At 47.4% G+C, this 25,340-nt stretch overlaps 1 protein-coding gene across 2 annotated transcripts in view; it reads right to left on the bottom strand.

Annotated features, from left to right (window-relative positions):
• Positions 1-25,340, bottom strand: part of JARID2 (jumonji and AT-rich interaction domain containing 2) — a 231,057-nt gene that overhangs the window by 33,025 nt on the left and 172,692 nt on the right. For both annotated transcript variants that reach the window (XM_052647857.1, XM_052647856.1), the window contains 2 exons: positions 23,965-24,134; positions 8,434-8,610 (listed from right to left, as the gene is read on the bottom strand). In XM_052647857.1, coding sequence (XP_052503817.1) covers positions 8,434-8,610; positions 23,965-24,134 — 347 coding nt within the window. The remainder of the gene's footprint in view (positions 1-8,433; positions 8,611-23,964; positions 24,135-25,340) is intronic.

The following is a 25,340-nucleotide window of genomic DNA, read 5'->3' as shown; positions in this document are numbered from 1 at the left end:
AAGTAACACTTGCTCCCTGGAGCCAGTTCAACTTTGAGTCACTATTGTCTGAAAACAATGGAATGTGTCTGCCAACCTGTGCCAACAGTTCAAAAGGATTTTAATGCTGGCTGTGTGAATGCTGCAACCCGGTTTGGCCTGCGCCAAAACAGCTCCACTGACTTGGCTGGAGCAGTCACGTGTCAAGCTGGAGAGCGAGAATGTGTAGGTCGGCTCCGGCTCCATCAGGGTCTGGCTCGGGCTGGGAGGCCCCAGCAACAGCTGGAACCTACAGCAGCCCACATGCACCCCGATCTGGTGTCACAGGCAAGCTCTCCTGGTTTATCTTGGTGTTCTGAAAGCCCTCTGGAATTTCCACCCAGTCAAATTCTACCACTTTGGCTACATTGTATAACAGGAGAAACAAACCTGCTGAGAGAATCTTTAAAGCCAACCTGATTTTCTTCTCTCTATAAGAACTTGAATCTGTAAGTCATGGAATGTTTTTCCAATCAAAACTTGGCTACCAGGGTACCAAGATCTAGAAATGTGAATACCCTGTGGGCAATAATGTAATATACCCAACAGAGTTGGGCAGATTTGCCAATTAAACATGTTCCTTACACAGGATCCTAATAACTGCAGATACCGAAGTCTGAAAAGAGCAGATGACCTTTACGATAATATAAAGGTCAAGGCATCAGAAAGACCATCAATCAGGATGAATGGCTTCTGTCATTGAAAAATGGGTTTACTGGCCCACCTGGCCCCCAAAGGAGCAGAACAAAGGACAAGACGGATGGCCGGATGGTGACTGACCCCCGCCTGTCCCCGCACCAGCTGGCTCAAGGCACCTGTGTTCTCCAACATGCCACAGGGGGACCAGAGGACACCCGGGAGGACCCGTCAGGAGTGGGGGGCAGTGGGCCGAGAGGAACCTCATGCTTTGTCACCCTCAAGAACCAAGAAACAGCACAGAGCCAAGAGATACACTCCAGCAGGGGATAAGCAATAACTCTGAAGAGCAAATGAAAAAAGTGCTTTTTGCAGCCTGGCGTTTCCTAAAGCCCTACATTCAAGGAGATGAATTCTGAAAGGTCAACCACTTCTTAAGTGGCAAGACCTCTGGCCCACCTCTGGACCTGAACAAGGAATCTTAAGGTTTTGCTGTGAATGGAAAGTAAGTGTGCACAAAAGTCAAACTGGAAAGCATTCCATACACATGATCAACTCTACAAGTTATAAAAGAATGGATAAAAATGCAGAATAAAAATATCAGTACAGAAAACCAAATACAGCAGTATCGGTATCGTAGTAAGGATTGTTTTCAAGGTTCTCCAAATGAAGTCTGTGGGTCTGCCATTGTCCACACACACTTCCACTCGCCCCCCAGCCAGGAAAGGTATGGCAGGAAAGGAAAGGGCATCCTACCTGCAAACGTTAAAGTCTCTGGGAGCAGCACAACTTCCCCCGTGACTGAAGCGTGCCCTCAAGACAGGCTGGATGAGTGTAGCTGGAAACGTTAAACACTGAGCCGCTGGGTGAACAGCTCAGCAATTCAATTTACAACGTATGTGATACAAAACACCCCAGCCGAGCATGAACAACAAAACTGATTAAAGAGTCTGAAAATCTAATACGTTATCTTAATTTCTTCAGCACTGCAGAGTATTACAGTTCTTTAAAAGAGTCATCAGACCTGAGGCCAGCAACACAACTGTATCCAGACTCTGTTTCTGAAAACCTACCAAGTGCCAGGTGCCATGCTGAACGCACCCGTCATTCACTGAGTCCTAACAGACACGTGTTCCTCTTTAGTAAGCCGCTATCCATATAGCATGCGGTCCATTCAAAGCGCACCATCCTGTGGGTTCCGGCATGTTCACACTTGTGCAACCGTCATCACAGCTAAGTTTAAAGTCCCCATCACCCCAAAATGAAACTCCATCCCTGCCTGTCCTGAACCCAAATGGAAAGAGTCAGGTGCTCTCCGCATTTTACAAACGGGGAAACTGGGACCTAAAGAGATTAAACCACTGGATAATGACACCTGGTCAGGAAGGTGGACTCGAGCCAGAAGCTTCTCTTCCACCACCAGACCCATCTCCCCTGTCACCCGTCTCTGAAATCTGCCTGAGCCTCTCACCACAGAGCAGGGGCCTTGCCATTCCCAGGAAGAGACATCTGCATGCTAAATAAATAGGCGCCAGAGCAGCCCTTGGTGTAGGCATGCCCCCAAGGGCCTGCATGGACCCTCAGAGCAAACGCTGAAGGAAAACAAGAAGCGAGGGAGAGCTGATCACCCTGGCGGACGGTTCAGTGGGGTCTGTCCATCACACATGGAGCAGCTCCTGGTGCTGAGGGTGGGCATGACTCACGCTCAGCGCTCACAGTCCCTCTGGGGCAGCCCTCACCATGTGCCAGGTATCTGAAACATACTAGCTTCCTGAGATTCTCTTACCAACTACAAGGCTATTTCTAGACTTCCAGATCTTACAGTCACATGAAGCATTAACAGCCAATATGGTGCTCTCTACCAGAGAGAAACACAACCTACACCGACTCATTTACCCTTCACAAAAACCTATGAAAAAGCATGCCTACTACCTCTTTAAAGATAAGAAAAGTAGAACGGCCTCAAGTAGCGACTCCATCTGGGCAGACAAGCATCGGCGTCCTGCGCTCAGCCACTAGGCCAAGTGGCCCCAAATGAGGGGGCAGCGGAGGGCTAACAACACACTTACCACTCTGCATATTCTCCTGCTCTTAAAGAGAACAGGCTTTACGAGAACCTGTTGGAGAACCCATACTCCAACTCAGGAGATTCAGCTGCCCCAACTGTGAGGGAAAAAAATAATCAAGCTGCAGGAGGTTTAAAAAAAAGGTGAAGAGGATATTCCACAGAAGCATGAGTTAAAGAAAAAAAGCTCTTCACAGCTGGACAGCATCTCCTCGTGGCACACAGAGGAACCCTGGTCCTGCGCACACAACCCACCCCTCCACCACACAGACAGGGGGCCAAATGCACCTCGAAGATGATCCCAGGGCAGACACGAGTGAAGTCGGCCAAATGACCAATTTTTGGCCCTTACATAACGCACCGCACCCCACCCTGCCCCCCGAAACCCACCCAGTGTCAATTCAAAAGCAATGAAATCATTCCAGCTAGGAATCTAGTGACATGCTGTTTACAAAGGCTTGTGAGAAATGTCCCTCTTCAGAAACAGAGGCGCACCAAAAGAGAGGTCTCTGCTATTCCTTCCATTTTCCATTAAGTGCAAAAAAAAAGAAAAAGAAAAGCATGAGAAGAATACACAGTATGGGGCTGATCTGAGCAACCCACTCTCGCTGAGTTCTCCTGCGAAAGGATAAGAAAAACCAAAGCCAGACTCTTTCTAGACAAACGTTGTTAATTCCTCTACCCTACCTCACTTATCCTGATGAAGAACAATTACCAATGACAAGAACTTCTCAAACACTGAGTCACTTCAAATATCAACTTGCAACACAAATACTCAGAGGCAAGTTTTGATTGTGTGTTTGGTGGCCAAATACAGAGATTACCTAAGTGCTTTCCTGTGAGGATATCATCTGAGGCTCTGCAGATGGAGGGGTATTTTGGAAACTGAAGAACAGTCCTCAAAATAGAAGTTGCTATTGTGACCCTCGGGTTCGTGGAGCTGAGGCTACAAGCACATGTGATGCCGTCCGTGTCACTTCAGATCACGTATTTTAGTAAACCAGATCTGTTTCCAGTAGGATGCCCAGTGGATTAAATGAGAACATCAGGGTCCTCTGGAATGTCTGCACAACTAAACACGTGCTGAGGACACCAGGCTCTTGCAGGGGACTGCTGTGGTCAGGGGTCAGACCCCCAGGGATCTGGGTGTGCCCCAGCCCAGCCAGTTAGACACGGAGGGGGAAGGGAGGTGGAGAGAGGGCTCTCCTGTATCGGCTTCCAGGGGCCCTGCTCCTGCCCACGCAGGTTCAAGTTCAGGGGAGAAACGAGACCAAGCAGAACGCCACTGGCAGCTTGGTTAGGTTCTACTCCCTTCAAACCAGCACAGCCTAAATAAAACCGTTTTTCTGGATCTGCAGGCAGATCAGGTTTTGGGGCCAAAGCCACCCCCATGATAAAGTGTTCCCCACGTCTTCTGTGCATTTACTTCCGCTCCTGGGAGGAGGATATAGATGCCGGATCTCCCAACACACCTCACATCTCCAGCTCACAAAGCAGCGGGAAGCACCACCAGACGAGAGAAGCCCAGTGTCATGGAGAACGAAACAGCAGCCTACTCTCTTGTGTGGAAGAGGTCCACACCCCCAAGAACCTGCCCGACTACCCAGTGATGATGGCCTCACCCAGGTCTTCCTGTTTGGGAAATCTGCTCTAACACTTGCACATTTCTCACCCGAGTCACAAATCAAGAGGCAATGGAGACGATCGGTCTTGCAGATTTTTCTTTTGGGAAAAAGAGGGCGTTAACTTAAGGCAAGTTATCAACGAATCGATCAAAACGGAAGGGCAGAGAAAAGGGACGCCCTCGTCTCATCCACAGGCTGCACCCCATCGTCTCTTTCCATGCACTCAGAGAGCTGACTTTAACCTCGAGAATGATTCTTTGCTCATGCTCCCCAAGCACCCTCCACAGGCAGGGAGCAGGGGCTGAGGGGCGGGAGAGCACAGCAAGCCGGACGAGAGCACCACGGCCTCCTGCACCGAGCGCTCTCACCACGCTGCGGACAGACAAGTCCACGTGGTCCGGCCCAAGGCTCAGCAACTGGCACCAGCCTGCTGTTCACTGAAAGGCGACCAGGCCCTAGGTGCCTTACACACCTAGTCAAGTTTGGGGCCCTGACGGTGCTCTCAGAACCTGAACCAGAAAAGTCCATTTTTCTGAATTTGAAGGAGGCCTCCTCTGAACCCCAGACAGAAGAAACAAGTGGGCTGGCACTGGTTCTGGTTAAGCCAGAACCGCGACCTCATACACCTCACCTACCGTCCAACTGCTCTCTACAGATACAACCACCGGCCCACGGCCAAGCCAACAGATCAGGTAAACACCACCTGCACTCCCCCCTGGAAATTTTCTATCCCAAGCGAGCCCTCTTTAGGAATATCTGTGTCATTCTGTAGTCTTACGTCACATTTAAACAAACATTCACTTTTGCAACTGATGGGTACCCATAATTAAATCCCATTACAAGGAATTTCAAATAATTCTCAATAGTTACAAAAGAAAGAGTCTCAATTAAAAGAACAAAACAAAACCACAAAGCAGGAAAGACTTAAACTGCTATGGGAATTGTGCCATGTTTGATCTGTATGTATTAATCATGGAAACAGAGTTCTCGGGGGTCTGGTCCTGACTGCTTGTGAGAACCACTGGAGTCCTGGGCTTCACTGGAGTCCTGGGCTTCACTGCTGACACTCTGTAACTCACACTCTAGTGGACACAACCCTGCACCAAGTTTCCTATGGGTCAAAACAGGAGCAAAAAGACAAAGAATGGATGAGAATGGAAAACCGATGGAAACAGGGTGGAATATAAACATTTTTAATCTGAAAAACATACTACTGTCTCAGAGGAGAAAAACAAAATTTTAGGGATCTTCACCCAGCTAAATTTGGTCTTCTTGGAAAAGCCACTTCCCTTCAACAGACAGCAATGCCCGACATCCACTGTAACAAATCTCAAGGGTAATGATGCCTGTACATGAGACACCAGCCATGATTATTTCTTTATTCTAGGATATAAATGAAGGACACGAGTTTGAGCAAGGTCCGGGAGATGGTGAAGGACAGGGAAGCCTGGTGTGCTACAGTTCATGGGGACACGAAGAACTGGACACGACTGACCAACCGAACAACAAAAGTAAGTGAAGGAAGGAACAAGTGAATGCCCATCCTGGCTGCTTTGCTCGTTTCATACAAGAGGAAATTGAGAATCAGAGAAATTAAATGCCTACCACACAGCTAATTAAGCCTTGAAAAGGTCAGGAAATGAAGCTCATGACGACTGTTTGATGCTGATAGAGGCCTTACGGGAAAGGATAAAGGTGAGGGTGGGGGAACAAATGCGTGCATCACGCAATCTGGTGTCACAGTGTAATTTCACACGCAATCTGGTGTCACAGTGTAATTTCAATGATCAAGAAATGGCTGTGAAAGGAACAGTATCCCAGAGCTGAACGTTCGGTTTTCAAAGATGACTGCATTCTAGTTTCACCACTTTGGGGCCATGGCCCTGTGGTATCAGTAACTCCTTTCTCTGGTGGTAAAGACAGTGTTTTAAGGAATCTCCTTACACCCTCCTGCTGGGGACCTACTCCCCACGTCACTAAGTCACGCTTTAATAACCTGACGTTGGCAGTTCGTGTCCTTGTCCTGGGCCTTCTTCATGCCACAGAGGATGTAGAACAGGGTAGGTAAATAAGCTCAGCTAAATAGGTATTGAAAGCTCACCATGTTTCTAAAATACTGCACCTGAGGCTGAAATTGGCTTTCTCCAAAGCGGACTTCTCGTTTAAAAAAAAAAAGCAAAACAACTTCCTCTGAGTCACGTGAAACTGGAGGAGCTTTCCTAACAGCCTGTGTATTTCTGAGCTGGCTTCAGCCCCCTCCTTCCACTGGCGTCACAAAAAGCCAGCACCGTCATCCTCAGGGATTTTTAAGACATAAACCCTCCAGAGCCACGAGCGCCACGCAGAGCCGGGGGCCCCAGGCACTGGCTCTTCACCGCTGTCAGACGGACAGGAGCGCAGCCCCACCAGTGCCGCAGACCGGAGCCGCCATGGAGCACAACCATCCACACGCGCCCCCTGCACAACGATGGCGGCCTCCGAGGCAGGGGCACCAAAAACCTTGACTCTTAGCAGCAATCGGCCACTTTTAGTGATGGGTACAAGACATCAGGTCTTCCCTTTCTTCAACTATAAAGCAAGAAACGTCTCTTGCCCTGACCACCTCCCAGTGACTCTGCTGGAGAGAAGTAGATGGGATCAAAAGATAACGTAGATGAACACACCCTAAAATCTATCATACGGAAAACAGCTCTCTGGTCTCTCACAAAGCAGATTTCTGAGACCACCCACTAGTTAGAGAAGCCACCCCTTAATATGAACATGTCTACACACAGCTAGCTAACAGAGGCTATACAAACACTTCACTGAGTGCCTTCGTTACAGGTAAGGAGGCTGAGAAATACTGAGCAATACACTGAGATTACTAACCTCATCTCCTCAACAAACTCTAAGGTCTTTAAGTCACATCCCTGCCATCTCTCTACGCCACCTAAATAAGAAGCAGGACAGATGAAAAATCATTCAACCGTCAAGGCAGAAATGCCAACAACAGTGCAGGTGGCCAGATTGCCATCACACCCAAGTGATCCTGGTCCTACAGGTCCATCGAGTCCAGAAAGACTAGCAGTAGCCCAGTGCTCAGCCGTGAAGGAAAAGAATGAGACGAACTTTCCTCTGCCTCCATCACTTACTGGCAGCATCGATTTTCTGTCGTTTGTAGATGAGGACGCTCTACATTCTAGGGTCTCTGTGAGTCCCAAGGGACGTACGATCTCGAGCAGAGAAGCTGGGTAAGAGCTCACCGAAAGCAGCCATCACCTCTGCTGCCATCACTTCTCACTTCCTTTCCCACCCCCGCCACACCCCACACTAATCCAGCTACTCATCAAGTTCTCTCAGCCCCTCCCCTGCAGTATTCCTCTATCTGCCTCCACGTTCTTGTACTCACATCCTCCCATCTATACTGCCACCTTTTAGTCCCTTGTTACCTTGAGCCAGGTAATTGCCTACAATTATAGCCTTTCGATGGGTTTCCTCTTCTTGAAATCATTTCCCTTTATGAAATCCTCTTAATTGATGCCAGCTTAATCTTTTCAAAATATAACTCTGATTAAGTCAGCTCCCTGTTGAAAAACCACTGGGCACTTTCCATGGTCAACTCATTTATACTTTTCTCTTTCTCACAGTCGATCTTTCATTCTTGTTTTTTGGGGCTATGTGTCCTGCCCCTGGAATGTTAACAGTCAGGGGGAAGAAAACGAGTCTAGTTTCTACTACACATGCATGCCCCTGATTCCACAAGCTGGATAACTGCTGGAACCACAACAGTGAGTGAGTGACCACAGCATCTCCATGAACTCATCTCAACCACGCCTGTTCGGATGCCATATCTTCCACCTCCAACACCTACATCTGTGGTCTTATGGAACTTACCATCATCTTCACAAACTTAAGAATATGTATCCAACAATCTATTTACCTCGAACACAACTGTTTGGACCACTTTATACCACCAATCTCTCCGTTAAGTGCCTGGTACTTAAAGAAGTATGCAAAGCACCTTCATCATCTTCTCAACATATGACCTACTCCACCTTTCACTCAAAGCTCTGGATTTTATCTTGAATCCAAATTCAACAGTGGACCTACCATGTCCGTTGTGAACATGCTTGTGGGTTTTCCCTTTCCTGGGGGTTGACTGGCATGAAGATGAAGCATTGTTGGTGGCTGCTTTGACGTCTTCTGTCTCATCATCTTCCTCCTCAACGTCCTCCTCGTCCTGAGAGCTTCCGAAATACACCATGCTGTTGGGCAGCGCAGGAGAACCTGGCGGGGTCAAAAGGAGGGGCATAAACACGGGCCTGAGTCTCCACCCCTTCCAGAGCCCACTTCAAGTGGAAAGTGAAAGTCGCTCAGTGGGGTCTGACTCTTTGTAACCTCATGGACTGTACATTCTGTGGAATTCTCCAGGCCAGAATACTGGATTGGGTAGCCTTTCCCTTCTCCAGAGGATCTTCCCAACTCAGGGCTTGAACCCAGGTCGCCCGCATTGCAGGCGGATTCATTACCAGCTGTGCCACCAGGGAAGCCCAAGAATACTGGAGTGGGTAGCCTATCCCTTCTCCAGTGGATCTCCCCAACCCAGGAATCGAACTGGGGTCTCCTGCACTGCAGGCGGATTCTTTACCAACTGAGCTATGAGGGAAGCCCAAGTGGGCCCATGTACTAAATTACAAACTTAAATCCTCATGACTGAGCAGATAAAACAAAGCAATTCATCTCTACTGCCATTTTTATTTTTCAAACATCCTCCAGGAAACAGAACTCTATCTGTGTCCCTTTAACAGATTTCAAGCAAAATCCCCCAGGAGGGAGGAGGGACAATGCCATTCACCAAACATAACAAATCAAAAATTTTAAAATCTCATTTGACTATTTTTGAGAAGGAAGTGGGGAAAACACCAAAGACTGAATTGAGCAAACAAAAACCCTACCCACAGTGTCAAGGACACGAGCCTGTTTTGGGTTACATCGTCTAGACTTAAACAGTATGAACTTAAGCAAATGAATGTAAAGTGGAAAAAAAAAAAAGAGAGAGACAAGTGATAAAAACAAAATATGACATTTCCTTATAAAAGGAATCTGTCTCATATTCATAGGGGGTGAGTGACAGGTATGGATTCCAAACTCACAATATATTTGGAAGCTACTTTGATATTATGATCACGTTAATAACATGCAGAATTATTAAAATAAATTCCTGAATAATACTAACTAGAAGACTGGCTTAAATAAATTTAAAAATCAAAAAAACCTCTTCACAGAACCCAATCCCCTACTCCTTTTACACCTTAACCTCCTCATCTCCAAATGTTTTTGCTTCTGAACCTAAGACAGAACAAGCTCAATATTACAAAAAAGCACAATACTGTTCTTTATTAAATCATGAATTTTCAGAAGGAGATCTGTCCATTCACTGGTATACTGTTCGGGACCAAAGGCTGTTCATTTTTTAAAAAATAATCAATTAGTCAGTTAATTGGTTAATTAATCGATCAATTTTTGAAACCCTTGAGTTAATTTCTGGGAATAACTTTCATTTTCTTTCCCATTAAGTATCCTGAGGAGAGCTGCTACCAAGTAACAGAAGAATAAATGGTAAGTTCATTTCTTCTCTTGCCAGCATCCTGTGAATGAGCTAACACTTCAGGAGTATCTGTTAAGACTGAAGTAACTGAACGTGCTCTCCTTCCCAAACTGGATCTCAAACTTCAACCACAATCGCTAATTTAACCATTCCAGCATCAGGGCTACCTGTTCTAACACGGAGATGGACGTGAACGAGCAGCCTCAGAGCACTGAAGTGGCGAACCACGACTGCCCAGCTCCCGGAAACGCAAAGACAGCACCTTCCACTTGTTGTCAGTATGACCTACTGATGCTCAAACACCCCAGCCCACAAGTTATGTGGGCCACAGCACTGAATGGAAACGAAACTCCACAGGGATGTGTGTGACAAACACTGGAGACACTCCGACCAAAGCCATTTCCTTTGTTTTCTCCCCTTTGATCATTTCCAATTAGAAGCAGGTTCTCAACAGAAGGAAGGTCTGTCAGAGGCTTTGGGGAAAACCATCTGATCAAGCAGAAGTTAGAAGATGCAGCTTTAAAAAAAAAAGAAAAGAGAAGGAGGAAATATCTGGCCTTTTTCCCACTAGAACAGTATATTTACCCTTGTACTAAGTGGTTTTACAACTAGTACAAGATTGAACAGAAAAAGAAGTGACACCATCCTTCCCAGCTTCATACTTTAAAGTTTCCAGTCAGAACATATCATTCACAGAGACACAGAGTAAGTACCTCCAAGGCCAAATGTACCTACACCGATGGGTCATTTCCTGCTGTTGCTGCTGCTGCTAAGTCGCTTCAGTCGTGTCCGACTCTGTGCGACACCATAGACGGCAGCCCACCAGGCTCCCCGTCCCTGGGATTCTCCAGGCAAGAACACTGGAGTGGGTTGCCATTTCCTTCTCCAATGCATCAAAGTAAAAAGTGAAAGGGAAGTCACTCAGTCGTGTCCAACTCTTAGCGACCCCATGGACTACAGCCCACTAGGCTTCTCCGTCCATGGGATTTTCCAGGCAAGAGTACTCGAGTGGGGTGCCATCGCCTTCTCCAGGGTCATTTCCTAAATCTAACCTTAAAAAAAAAAAATCTTTATTGAATTTATTACACAACTGCTTCCGTTTTATGCTTTGTTTTTGGCCATGAGGCATGTGGGATCTTAGCTGCTCAACCAGGGATAAATCCATACCCCTGCACTGGAAGGTGAAGTCTTAAACCTCTGGACCAATAGGGAAGTCCCATAAATCTAAGTATTTAAGAAAAAAACCAAGAAACCTTATTTCAGCACTCAAAAAGAGGTTCTGAGTTAACAAAAAAATTATAACGAAAGAAAGGAAAGGAAATTTCCCATAAACGCCAACTCATTCTAGCATGTGACATGACATCAAGTAACACATTACATGCTGTCAGACAGAGCTGGGGACTCAACACTTGGAAGCGACAGGCTCAGCCATTAAGTTTTCCTCTTCAGTAAAAGAAGAGGTTAAACATACTTCTTCAAGTTCCTTCAAGATCAAAATAGCCACACCTAACTTCTCTCAAAGAAAGGCCTCCCTGCACACTGTGTCGGATGCACTGACCAGCGGCTGAAATCAGAAAGCGGATTATACAGTCCCACACAGAGCAGGTGTGTGTGTAGACCCTGCAGTAACTTCCACAGCTCACTCGGCCCTCCATTGGAGGGAAGCAGGATTGCAGGATGGAATTTCAGCAAGTAAGCCAGTACCCCCTCGCCTTGCTCCACCCCACCAGGATCAGGAGAAAAGGCAATAAACTCTGCAACTGAGGCCATTTGGGAGCAAAGCAAGTCTGCCCAGTTCTGGGCAAAATCCACACGAACCACATGAGAAATTAAGGGGTAACCGCCACCCAATACATGAAGCATCACATTCCTTATGTTCAAGACTCTGAGAAAGGGGTGAGCACTAAATTTATGCCAAAGAACTAAAACAGAGGATATGTTGAGGAGCTCAGTTCAGAACCCAAGTTTCATTAATATCCTACAGAAAGCAAATAGGGTAATTTTAACAAAAGAAGAAAGCAACCGAACTCATGAATCCATTTCTTTAAACAGCTTCTCGGCCAAGTGTACATAGTGATGTAACCTGATGCGTGTTCTACAAGGGAAACGTGCAGTAGGAAGTGAACACCAGAGAAGGAGTGCGGAGCATGCTCCCTGAGGGAGTCACTCTTAAAGCAAAACTTAACAATAATATAAGGTTTTTCTAATGGGACTGGCTCTGCAGTCAAGAGGTGGAAAAGACACAAGTATGAGGGTGGGGGCACGCACAGGGGATAAAAGCGATTGCTTTCACCCTAAAAAGTAATGTGGGTTCTCTCCTAAATGACTTGCTGGTTGGGCCTAAAGACAAAGCATCAGCAAAATAAAAGACAATACAGGTGCTCAAATAAGAAGAGGAATGGAGAGACTCCTGTGATGAAAGGAGAAGGGGTTAGTGGAGGAAAAAGACCAGTGCTTGATCATAAGGAGCCTTGGGCAGAAAGGTCAGCGCTAACAGAGTCAGGATGCCCTTGGCTCAAATAATAAGCTTGTGCCAATTCTCCTCTCTGCATCACGGCCTGGGTGGAACCTTACCACCTTCCACGTTTCATTTAAAAAGCCACTGCCAATCTCAGGAGTGGCCTCATCAACTATAGCTTCTCCCCCAGAAGGAACATACCTTCAGAATTTTTCTGGTTATCTGCATACCTGTACCTCTTGTTAACCTTGCTAACAAGTTAAAGCATGCAGAAAAGACTAAATCCAACAACACTGAACATTCTAAACCTCGGTCACCACACAGCTACTGGTAATCCCTCTAAGACCTGCTGACATGTCCACTTAGAAGTGATGGAGAGGGCCAAGCCAACATTCCAGATCAAGGGGAACCACAGCACCCAGGAAAAAGCAGCAAAACACCTTTTCCTTCTCTCTTGTTGACACAAAACCAGGAAGATCATCTCACACGGCACGACCAAGATGAGAGAGAAACAAAGACTGCTAAAGACTGCTAGATACCTAGAAAGTAACTGCAGAAGATCCTCAAATAAAAGAGAGCCAAAGGCATCTGAGAAACCAAACTGATCAGACATTCACAGAGAGCATTTCTCTCTCCTTAGCCAAGATACAAGCTCGATTAGATACTTTACAAATAAGCTTAAAGGAGGAGGAATCTGTTAGACACAGAAACAGATGAAGGAAAGGGTATTTCAAAGCCTTGAAAACAGCCAGTAGTCTGGACTATTTTATCACGGGTAAAATCACCCCCTTCCTCCTTATAAAATGGGTGAATGGGTCCATTTGCTAATCCAACTGAAGCTGTGTGCATGGAAAGTTAACATTTAGCATCTGAAAACAGAAGACTCTGCGTGTTTTTACAATTTTTGATTAAAAATTGTCTGCAACTCATAGATTCTCACACTTAAGAAGCAAACTTCCTCTCTAGAAAATTTATTAGGGAAACTTTTTGCCTCCAAACATCAGGTGAGGTAAACTTTTGAAAAGCTCATTGTGGGCCTAGCATTCAGGAAAACAGGGCATGGATCTACAGAGATGAAAATAGGATGGGAGAGATGGGAAATACAACAAGGAAAAGCTTCCAGAAGAGAAATCATCCCCTCCCACGGCAGACCACTACGGTAAAAACAAGGGGTCTGAGAAAGGGCTGAGTGGCCCCACCTGGTTCCTGGGGTGGGCTCACTCCCCTCCGTAAGTACCAGCCCCTCTTGTGAGGCTAATCAGCAAGTCAGAGAGGTCACCTCATCACACAGAATAACTCCGACTATCTCCGCCATGGGCTTCCCTGGTGGCTCAGAAGAAGGTAAAGAATCCGCCTGCACTGCAGGAGACCTGGGTTCGATCCCTGGGTTGGGAAGACCCCCTGGAGGAGGGCTTGGCAACCCAGTCCAGTATTCTTGCCTGCAGAATCCCATGGACAGAGGAGCCTGGCGAGCTACAGTCCTCAGGACTCGCAAAGAGTCGGACACGACTGAGCGGCTAAGCACATCTCCTCTACAAACTCTGTAGTTTTAAAGCAGTCATCAATGAAAGGTGAATGCTTTTAATGTTTTAAGAGGGTTATGGATGGCATCGGAGAAGGATATGGGACCCCACTCCAGTACTCTTCCCTGGAAAATCCCATGGACAGAGGAGCCTGGTGGGCTGCAGTCCACGGGGTCACTAAGAGTCGGACACGACTGAGCGACTTCACTTTCACTTTTCACTTTCATGCAATGGAGAAGGAAATGGCAACCCACTCCAGTGTTCTTGCCTGGAGAATCCCAGGGACAGGGAGCCTGGTGGGCTGCCGTCTATCGGGTCGCACCAGCAGCATGGATGGCATAGGGAATGAGGGGCAGGGGGTATACACGTATAATTACAGTTTTCTATTAAAATCACAGACAGCTTTTTCTCTCCTGATTATTCAAGCGCATTAGCAAACGTAAAAAAAAAGTCTGAACTTGGATCAGTCGGTGGAATCGGGAGTGCAGAACGCATCTGTGCTTTGCCAAAGCCGTATTTCATTACTTTTCAGAATTAGTTGGCAATGTCTCCACAATATTTACTGAAGTGAAAACCAAATGTTTTCATCTGGACAAAAATCAAACTGTGGTATGTTACAACCACAACAGAAATCATTTTAATCCAAAAGCTTGCTTTCTCTAATTTGGGCTGCGGTTTCTGTAAAATTGGATTCTTCTCTGTGAATCATGTACACACAAGCCCTCTTTCTCATTATCTTCCCTCCCCCGACCAGTTCTTTATCTTAACAAGCTAAACATAGCCCGTTCTGCTAGATTTTGGAAAAGACCCTAAAGGGATTCCCCGCCCGCTGTCATTTAGCTGGAGAGTCAAATTCTGTAGCTTGAGCTCACACACTGTGCCCCGGATTTGGCATGTTTGTGATGGATCTTCAGGATAGGCACAGAGAATGGAAGCAATCGGGCCCTATACCACGTGCTCAGACGCTCAGTCGGGTCCAACTTTTTGCAACCCCATGGACTGCAGCCCACCAGGCTCCCGTTTCCATGGAATTCTCCAGGCAAGAACACAGGAGCGGGTTGCATTTCCTATTCCAGGGGGTCTTCCCGACCCAGGGATGTTCCGTTTCCTGCACTGGCAGTTAAGTTCTTTACCACCAGCACCACCTAGGAAGCCCCTTATCATATTAAAAAAATAAAACATCAAAGGGAACAGGTAGGGTCTGGGAGATAGTTATTATCTGATATTATTATCTGAGGAGATAGTTATTCACTGATTTTCTGAGTTCTAGGAGAGGAGAGCTCCATCCTTTGAAACTGAACAGTCATCAGAGAAAGTGGGTGCAACCTTGGCCCATTAATCCCACCGTCAACGTACCCAGCACTGACCCAAGCACCTGCGACCCACCCTCCCCCTGCACACTCAGGCACCCACACACCTAATACAAGTGCCGCGAGAGACCAGGACAACTGTGACACACGGAGAGATGGTCTGTCTCTTTCTTCCACATCAGCCTTTACAATTTACCAGGGAATAAGAATTTCCACCAGGGTTTCCCAAGCCCCGCCCATTCCCATATAACTCTTAAGATCGGGTACTAAATCCATCTGCTATTCTCTTTAGAGTGATTTACTTTCATGATTTAAATGACTTTTCTCTTATATCAGTAGAAATTTAATATCATGTGCCCTACAAAGAAAAGGTAATTAATCTTACGATCGAAGTTTTCAACATTCACCCTACTTCATTTCTGGAACCACCAAGCAGCAGGACTCGGGCAAGAGCCCTCCAGCCAAAGCCCAAACGCAAAGGGAGCCCCTAGTTCCTTATGGTACACGGAGAAGGCTGGATAACAGAGCCTCTACTCAAACTGATCTTCCTTTTAATACACACATATCAAAAACAAGGGCGCCAATCACTGGACTACATGGAGTCTGAAAGTCCAGGGCGACATGTCAGCTTGGCAGTCATGTACCCACTTGTCGGGAGACTCAAGTTTACTTGCCTGTACAATGGGCTTAGTATCTTCATACGTAACAACTGTGATGACCCCGAAGGCTGTGAGGTAACACAGGAGAAAGCTCTCTCGACACCCACACGGCAGTGCCACTTTTAGGGTGACACGGCTCAGGAACAAAACAACCCACAACTATGAAAGCAGGCTGCCCCCTTCCACAGGTGAGAGCAAAGGTGATTTACCCCCTACCTGCTTTCCCAATGGGAGAGTCTGCAGACTGGCCACTGGGAGAGGGTGGGGTGGGGCCCAGAGAGAGGATGGAAACACAAAATGAACTCAGTAGTTGGTCTGGAATTCGGGAACAGGTGGCAGAGCAACCTGTGAGGGCTGCAAAACTTCAGCCCTTGGGAGCCTTTTTTCAGGAAGAACAGGGAGGAAGTGGTGATGTGACTGTCCTCTCAGAGGCCTCCTCTTCAGTTACGAGCTCCCAGGTGTGGGTGCCTGACCCCACGTTTAGGCAATGCCTTCCAGCAGAGCAGACCTTGGGAAATCCCACGAACAGAGGAGCCTGGTGAGCTACAGTCCATGGGGTCGCAAGGGTCGGACACGACTGAGCCGCCACCGCCACCACCAGAGCAGAGCACGTGTTCTCTTTGCAAGAGCCCTGACGTGAGGGACTCGGCGACGCAAACCACCTTCCCTCCTGACACGCAGCTCACAGGGAGACCCAGCCGAGCACAGAGACGGGAGAAAGTGCCTTTAATTAGCAGCTGGAACAATCGACTTACTACTACCTTCCCCCCTGGTCATCTATACCCGTGGCTTGAAACACACATGAACACACACACATCTGGTCCAATGGAACAAAGTCTCTGGATCTCTCTGAAGCAAATGAACGCAACGCACAGGTCACACCACATGGAGAGCGCAGTGGGCTCAACCCACGTAACTTCCACCCATCACGTACACGGCGGGAAACAAGTCAGAAATTCACTTCACTGCGGCCACACAGAGGCCATCTCAAGTGTGCTCTCTCTATGGAGAAAGCGCCCACGGACCTTAATAGAGACGTAAATACAGGGCAAGGGGCACTGTGCCCTTAGGACGTGGATACTGGCCCCTTCAGCGCTGTCAGCTGTCGGCCAGGTGCTCCACAAACAAAACAGGACTAACCTTACTTCCACATTTCTGCCCCCATCGACCTTCTCTAAATGGGATTTCAGAAAGGATGAGAAAGACTGAGGGAATCAGCAGAAAGTAGGGAAGAGGCCGGAGACAATCTGAGAAGCACACTGACTCGGTGCCGGCAGCCACAGGCGGGGAGCAAGGACTGGCTTCATCCCCAGGGAGGGCAGAGCCTGGTCAGGGGCCAGCTGGCCTGGAGCACGGCCAACCCTCTGAGCAAAACGTCTTGGAGTCTGAACGACCGATCGAGGTCACAGAGCAATTAGAGGGGCCCCATCCCTCCCCTCCTGGGCGCTTCAGGAGCCAATGGTTTCATATTTCTTCATAATGAGCCTGATAAACTCTTCTGGCAAATAAACTGCTTGCTCAGCACAACTCAGCCAAGTGTACAGACTCTGTTGGAAAACCAAGCGTATGAGGAACATAAGGCTGGTTTAGTGTGAAGAATCGTGAGGACAGCCACTGGAATCCTCAGGGTAGCGAGAAGATCACTTTGTCTGTTACCCCTCCCAAAAAATTAAGATGCAACACCTCCCCAAAAGGATTCATCCAGAAGAGAGTTGTGTACTACTGTGACAGAGGTCCCTGCTCCCCAAAGATTTCCATCAAGCACTCCCATTTCGCTCGAGCAAGTTCATTATCAGAGCCATGGTGCTCCTCGCAATAGGAGGATTACTTAATTGCTTTCTAGCAGGTTAATCCCCTTTCGTTTTGTGACCTCTAAATCACCCCAGGCTTTTGCATTTGCCCTACTTACAATTTATTGACCTCAATACCCAAAGTCAGTATTCTATCGAAACACACATGCCTTGCTGATAAAGCTGGCTGGCGACTGTCTTTAGAGAAGTTCCACAGGTGGCCTGTCTCTTCTGGTACCTGCATTCTCCTTGGCTGGTCTTTTAAACTGTCCCTCCTCCGTGTCACTTGGAGGAACCTGTTCCCCTTCCCTGTTCATCTCCTAGATTTACCAGGGAATACCAAGGGGCTGGATGGTACCACAGGCCCCATCTGGCCCGCTTTGCACCCGCAATTTAGTCTAACTCCACAGCAACCACATGCTGACTGCACATCCATTTTACAAAAGAGGACACCAAGGCCGAAAGCTTAGTCACCTGCCCAGGATCCACGAGCATCCATCGGCCTCCTGCCTGTCTTCCTGCAACAGCCCACTGCTTAGGCTTCGGTTACCTCGATCCATTTTTCCGATGCTGCCACGATCAACTTATTCAACAAAGGTCTAGACCCGTGAGGCCTCCCCGTCAGCCAAAGAACCGCGGGCCCACAGCCTGGGCCCACAGCACCTAACACATCAGACTCCCTGCTTTAACGAGGGGCCAGCTCTCCAAGCCACGAAGTCACCCGCCCAGCCTTGGGAGGGGCTTCTGCAGACCTTTCTCTGTCTGTAAGGCCAGCTCCCCGCTAGAGCCTGCGCAGGGTGCCCTTCCCTCCGCTCCACCTGTGCCCCCTCTGCCCGGCACAGCCACTCTGACACCTGCGTGCCGGGCCAGTCCACTGCCCCCATCACGCTTTCCTGTTGTAATCTCTGTTTTCTAGTTTCTGGCACTGAAAAACAGTTCAATAGAGGCCGAGTTAATTAGCAATTGAATGACAAGTGATCGCTGAAGATTCTCTAGGACTTGGGAAACAAAAGGCAAGTGGTCCCCAAACAGAAAGGATTGTTTCACCAGGGCTGACGGAGGCGGGGTGGGGGTGGGGGGTGGGGGTGGTGTCTTCCCTACTAACTCCTCCTGGAAAATAGCTCTCTTCTTCCCTGTGAGGCTGGCCTGTGATGCCCAGGGTCAGAAGAAGCAAGCATGTAGGTGTGTATTTTCAGGGATCCTCTTTATTTGCACTGCCCCCCAAAAGAGAAAAATATAAATAAGAGACTCATTTAGCCTGCCACTGCTCCACTGTTCGATTTTCAAATCTGCAAATAGTCATAGAACAAAGAGAAGATGACAGAACTCATTAAGAACAACAGTGACAAAAAAATGCAGCGATGGTACATCCCCCCTTCTCTGCAGATCTACACCCCAAGAAAAAGACTAATTATGCCTCTGAAAGGACCCAGGCAGACCCTCTCCAAAGCAGCCATTTAAAGATAAAGACACAGCAAGCAAACACACCGGCTGGCTTGCACCATCACGCTTGCTTATTCTTTGGAAGTTTCAGGGGACCAGGGTAGCAGTAAAGAAGAGAGTCCTACCAAACTCAGCTGAAAGGTCCCTACCTGCCTTAAGACAGATTTTTTTTTTTTTTAATCTCTAAAGCTTATCTCTGAACAACTGGCTGGTGTGTTGACATGTACACACTCTTCTCAGTCAGAATTATTAATGGCACAGTTTTTTCCTCACCCCAGTTTTCAATGAAGCTGTGGGGAGAAGTGGGGGGGTCTTGGGTTTGCTGGGGGTCACTGATGGGTAATAGACACCGAGACTTAAAGAACTCCATGAGCCAGCTTTCTCTCCATCCCAAGATCCATTCTCTTCCATATTTCAAATCAGCACTGAAGCTGTTCTGGATAATTGAAGACCAGAGAAAAGGATGATGTGCAATCCCTGGCAACAAACATCGCTTCCAGGTCTCCGGTTCCGGCATGATTTTTCCAGCTGGGCTTTCTCTCCTGTCAATACTGAGCTTATCAGGGCTGCCTCCTTTACTGGATCTGTGCTTGCTTCCACCCAAGGGTGATGGAGCGGCCCGGTTCTTGAGGCTGAACGTGAAGTCTGGGGCTCAGACAAGCTCTGTCTGGCTTGGAACTCCAGCCAGAAAAGCAGTAACAGAATTAGATTGCAGGTATAAAAAAAAGTTAATCAAATTCAAGTGTCACCAGCAGTTGATATCTACAAGTTAGAAATACATCTACATGTAAGTCGAGGATCAGATAAATGATGGGTCACCCACACGATGGAATGGGTATTTATGTGATACTGAAACAGGAAACCAGATTGCCAAAATAAAATGCAATTCCAGTTGGGGTGTGGGACTTATATACGCACATAGAAGGCTCAGCAGTATTTTCACTGAGGAGGTGGTAAACAGTGCCTGGCTCTAGGAGACTGGAGAGAAGGGTATTTTGATTTTTTGATTTTTGGCCTATTTCTCCCTCTTTTCCACTGATCTGCCCTAGTGGAACATGAAATAGTTTTATGACTAAAAAAAGTTTAACACTTGATCTTGCATTTGAACCTGAAAGAAAATTATTGAAGTGCCACTACAACAGACATTGTCTATTTAACCCTTGTATACTTCAAAATGCAAGTTTTAATTGGTTCAAACAATTCCATACTAAAATACGCTGGCTAATACCACCGAACCCACCACATTTCCAGGAACATGAGGTACTCAGTGTGTCACCTATCGTTTGAGGCTTTAAGGAAAGCCGTATCAGATAAACACACTTGACCTCACAAATTCAAGGCTTTTAAAATAAAATACCTTAAATCTAAAAAGTTCAGGAGGAAGAGTAAGAGAGTACAACATTCTGTGTCAGAACCTTACTGTGTATCAATTAAAAATAAACAACAAAACCTGTTTTATTGTTTGGCTCAATGTAGGAATATTTTTCCAGCCTCAGAGCATTTTTCCAAAATTATTTTTAAAAACATCTTAGGTTTCATTTCCTGAAACGTTTGTTCCATCTGACAAGTTAAAGAAGTGAACTCTATGAAAAGACAGGATTCTCCTACGTCTAGAGTCTGTCAATGCCAAAGACCCCAGATGTGATGTTTTCCCTAGATGCCAAGTACCTGAATAATAAGCATGCCTCTCCGAGCAAGGTCCTCCCCCAATCGCCAAAAGCACAGAAAATACGATTTTACAAAATTGTGCACAAACAGGTGCACGCTGCACACACAAATTCCTCTCCAAAAACAAGTCACACTCACTCCACAGGTAGAAGTGTTCAGAACTAAAACCCATAATCGGCAAGAGCAGTTTTCTGACATCCTAATAGAACAAGGACTGATGCTGAAGCTGAAACTCCAATACTTTGGCCACATGATGCGAAGAACTGACTCACTGGAAAAGACCCTGATGCTGGGAAAGACTGAAAGCGGGAGAAGGGGACGACAGAGGATGAGACGGCTGGATGGCATCACCGACTCAATGGACATGACTTTGAGTAGGCTCCAGGAGCTGGTGATGGACAGGGAGGCCTGGTGTACTGCAGTCCATGGGGTCGCAGAGAGTTGGACAGGACTGAACAGCTGAACTGAACTGAATAGAGCAAGATCAGTGAATCTTCCTGTAGGAAAGTAAAGAGTTCAGGCATAGCTCCAGGGCAGATCTGGCTCCAGTGGCATTAGAGACACAGCAGAAGAGTTCTACTGAGTCTAGTGACCTGAGTCATCCAGTTGCTAAAGGCACTGCTGACCCCTCGAAGATCCCCTCAGCTCAAACTCCTCCTTCTAAGCACCTGGTCCCACTCACCCTCCATCACCAATGACACCACCCCACAGCAGCCTCACCACCTGCCCATCACCCTCGCCTCTTCTCTTCCTTTCACCCTTCACAGCCAATCCTGCACCTCTTTCCTGCTGGGCTTTTACACTGTCCACTCTCAACACTCAGGATCACGAGGCTCCATCTGCAGGCAGCCACATCAAACCCAAGGGAGATGCTGGCAGGAGGCCCCGCCTCCCCACCTCCCCTTCGTGAGGGCCAAGTGGTCCACACCAGAACACAATTACCCTCCTCCTGTATGTCCTGAGAGTCTCCAGGACTATCAATAGCCTGTAAAGTCAAACAAAAACCGCAGCCCTTTATCTTCCCTTGGCCAACAATTCAGTCCGAAAGCTTACTGAGTGGGATGGGGTGGGGGTGAAGAACAACCAGAGAAGCTGGTGTGGGTTGTGAGAGCCCCAACAGGGTGAAGACATGTTCACACATGGGGCAGCACACTCATGGGGTCGGAGCTAAGTGAACTCCGTGGGGAGGGTGGCGGCAGAGATGGGCACGGGACACTCTGGAAAAAAATGGGTCAATAAGTAATTTGTAGATATAACAGGAGCCAGCTTAATCCAAGTTTAATACGGAAAAAAGAAAACCAGAGTGAACCCTTTGGTTCTAAACTAAAACCAGAGGTACTGGTGCTCACTCGTGGATTTTAACAGGTCTAGAGACACAAATATATATACTTAATGAGCACATGTGTACATGTGCACATACACGCCCTTGCACACATGCATGAGTACTTAGTCACTCAGTTGTGTCCGACTTTTTGCAACCCCATGGACTGCAGCCCGCCAGGCTCCTCTGTCCATGGGGATTCTCCAGGCCAGAATACTGAATGGGTTGCCAGGCCCTCCTCCAGGGGATCTTCCCAACCCAGGTCTCCCACATTGCAAGTAGATTCTTTACCAGCTGAGCCACAAGGGAAGCCCAAGAATATTGGAGGGGGTAGGTAGCCTATCCCGTCTCCAGCGGATCTTCCCAACCCAGGAATTGAACCGGGGTCTCCTATATTGCAGGTGGATTCTTTACCAGCTGAGCCACCAGGGAAGCACACACAAACACGCACAATGCATTTCCCTCCAATAGCTGTGAGCACACCTCAGGCCCAGATCCCGACTTCAGGAGAGCAGATGTTCCTTAGAGTAAACTGGGCTCCTTGGAGAAATGGCCCAGGCAGGCCTGGGGGAAGGGATATGTGAGATGAGCCCGGGGACCTCTGCTATGCCAGGGGGCCAGGATGGGAGGATCTCAGGGAAACATCAAAGGGCAAGGGTGCCAGCATGCAGGGGCTCCACTGACGGGATCTGGGAAACCCAAACATCAAAATAAAGGAGAGTAACAGATTACAACCTTCTAAACAAAACAGGAAACGAGTCCACACAGACACCAAAAAATGAGTATATCAAGTCTGTTGAGAAATGAAATAGAGAGTTTCAAAGAGTCTCCCAATGAAATACATATAAATTGCAAAGGCTGCCAAGGGTCCACTTACAGTGAAAAAGCCTGACAGACTCCCCCGCAATCAGTGACCAACCTGAGCACCATCAAAGGACAGACTGACAGACTGCCCCCAGCAGGATTAAGAGAAGAATCCCCGCCTATGATACTCTTGCCCGAAATGGAGACTCCGCAACCTCCTTCTCCTCCCTGTGTTCTCCTCTCTGCGTTCCCGGAGTAAACACGTTCCTGAAATGAGGCCATGTAAACCCAAACTCATCCTTCATTACAAAACTGCATCGTCACCATGCTCTCCTGTTCATCAGTCCCATTCCTATGTATTTCCACTCTTACCTACGCTTAGAAGGTTCTAGTGCTGTTTCTCCCCAAGGAGTGAGTGTGTGTGAGTGTGTGTGATGGGGGGCGCTGCGGGAGTAAGCCCTCCCACCATAGCGTGGCTTATTCCCAGACCTCAGGACACAAAAGGAAAAGGGACTTCACACCCATCCACAATCAGCCCACCAATAATAATAATAATAAAAATTACAAAACAGAAAGCCGAGTTAACAAAAGCATGTATGTGATGGTGAGGTGACAGAGGTGCTAACCGGATGTCAGGGAGAAGTCAATTATAAAAATGTGAACCTACACACGACGACAGTGTGTGCTAAGAGGCCAAAGAAAGGCGATTCAAGCGTCAGAGGAGGGACTTCCCTGGCGGTCCAGTGGCTGAGTCCCCACACTCCCAGGGCGGGGGGCCTGGCTTCAATCCCTGATCAGGAAAGATCTCATATGCTACAGCTAAGGCCCAGTGCAGCCAAATAAATAAATACAGTAACAACAACAACAAAGAACCAGAGGAAAAGAGAAAGAAGACTCAAGTACCTTCTTGGTGGAGCCCCTCCTTTCACAGGTCAACCAGGCTGGGGAGCCGCAGGTGTGCAGCAGAGAGACCAAAGTCAACGCCGACACCCGGGGTGACACCTTGTCCCTTTATTTCAACCAGGCCGCCCCCCTCACACTGGCAACAGAGTCTTACCTCGAAGGCAGAGAAAGGTAAGAAAATCTTCTGTCTTAGGCTTCCTTTTAGAGAGGTCAGAAATTTGAGTAGCTGGAGGGGGTAGCAATGGCTCCACTATCTTGACTGGAGTTGTGCTGGGACTATTCGGCTGGGATTGAGCAAACTTCCTTTGTGCTTGCAGCCTGGGCCTGGAAGAGCAGGAGAAAATTAAAAAGAAATTAAGCCGAGATCAGAAGACATAGATCTACGTGCAGCAATAAAATCATGACACAAAGGGAAGAAAGACTCTGTTTCAAGCAAATTCTTTGTTTCTAATTAAGGTTCTGTATATCTCACACACTCTAATAAACCACAAGCTTGCTTTAAAGGGCAGTAAATTTGCCTAAAAGGCTGTGTTTTCTAAACTGACATATAATATACACCATGATCATGTGTGTATGTGTGCACACAAGCTCATGCCTGTGCAAACCATGTGTGTGCCTGGGTATTTCAAAACCAGCACACCGTATTAGATGATATGGGATTAACGGCTTTCTGTATACCACCTGCCACGTTTACTTAACAGTCTGAACTCACAGGATACTGTCACAAACACATGCATGACCCCCTTCATACTGTGTAAGGACACTCCACCCACCTTGGTCTGTCACGTACCTGGTCTTACACCCCAACCTCTAGGCTTTTGTGACTCCAATCCAGCCACATGAATTCCCTACACTAATTAAAGCATATAATACAGGCGGGGGTGGGGGAGATCTACTTTCCTAGTCTATTCAAAACCCATCATTCATGGCCAAATCATGGGTTACCTTCTGCCTGCACAGAAAGCCTAAAATCCTGAGGGATTCAAAAAAACTGGCTTTAACTAACCTACCTTCAGGCCTCTTCCCTATTACCATCCTACATAGACATCAACTCCCTAATTTATCCACTTGGTGTCTACAAATCACAGCTTCGATCTTGTTCATTTACACAATTTTATGAGTCAGCACGCATGCATGTTGCTAAGTCACTTCAGTCATGTCTGACTCTTTGCGATCCTGTAGACTGTAGCCCACTAGGCTCCTCAGTCCATGGGCTTCTCCATGGCAGGCAAGAATACTGGAGTGAGTTGTCATGCCCTTTCCAGGGGATCTTCCTAACTCAGGGATCGAACCCACATCTCTTATTCTCCTGCACTGACAGGTGGGTTCTCTGATAATTACCGCCACTGTTAGCCCCTTACATGCCAGACAATCTATTAACTTGAATCCTAGTGAACCTTGCAAAGGTTTCTTTACTTCTTTCCTAAAGTTAATTTTTCTTTCTCCACCTGAGGACTTTTACCCTCTGTATAACTGGTTTGACCTTTATCATAAATTGCCTATTAGCTTTTGCCTACCAAGCCAAGGGAC

Source organism: Budorcas taxicolor, chromosome 11, assembly GCF_023091745.1.
Source record: "Budorcas taxicolor isolate Tak-1 chromosome 11, Takin1.1, whole genome shotgun sequence".
Taxonomy (NCBI): Eukaryota; Metazoa; Chordata; class Mammalia; order Artiodactyla; family Bovidae; genus Budorcas; species Budorcas taxicolor.
Note: the sequence above shows the minus strand (reverse complement) of the source record. Positions and strands in the feature narration are given on the sequence as shown.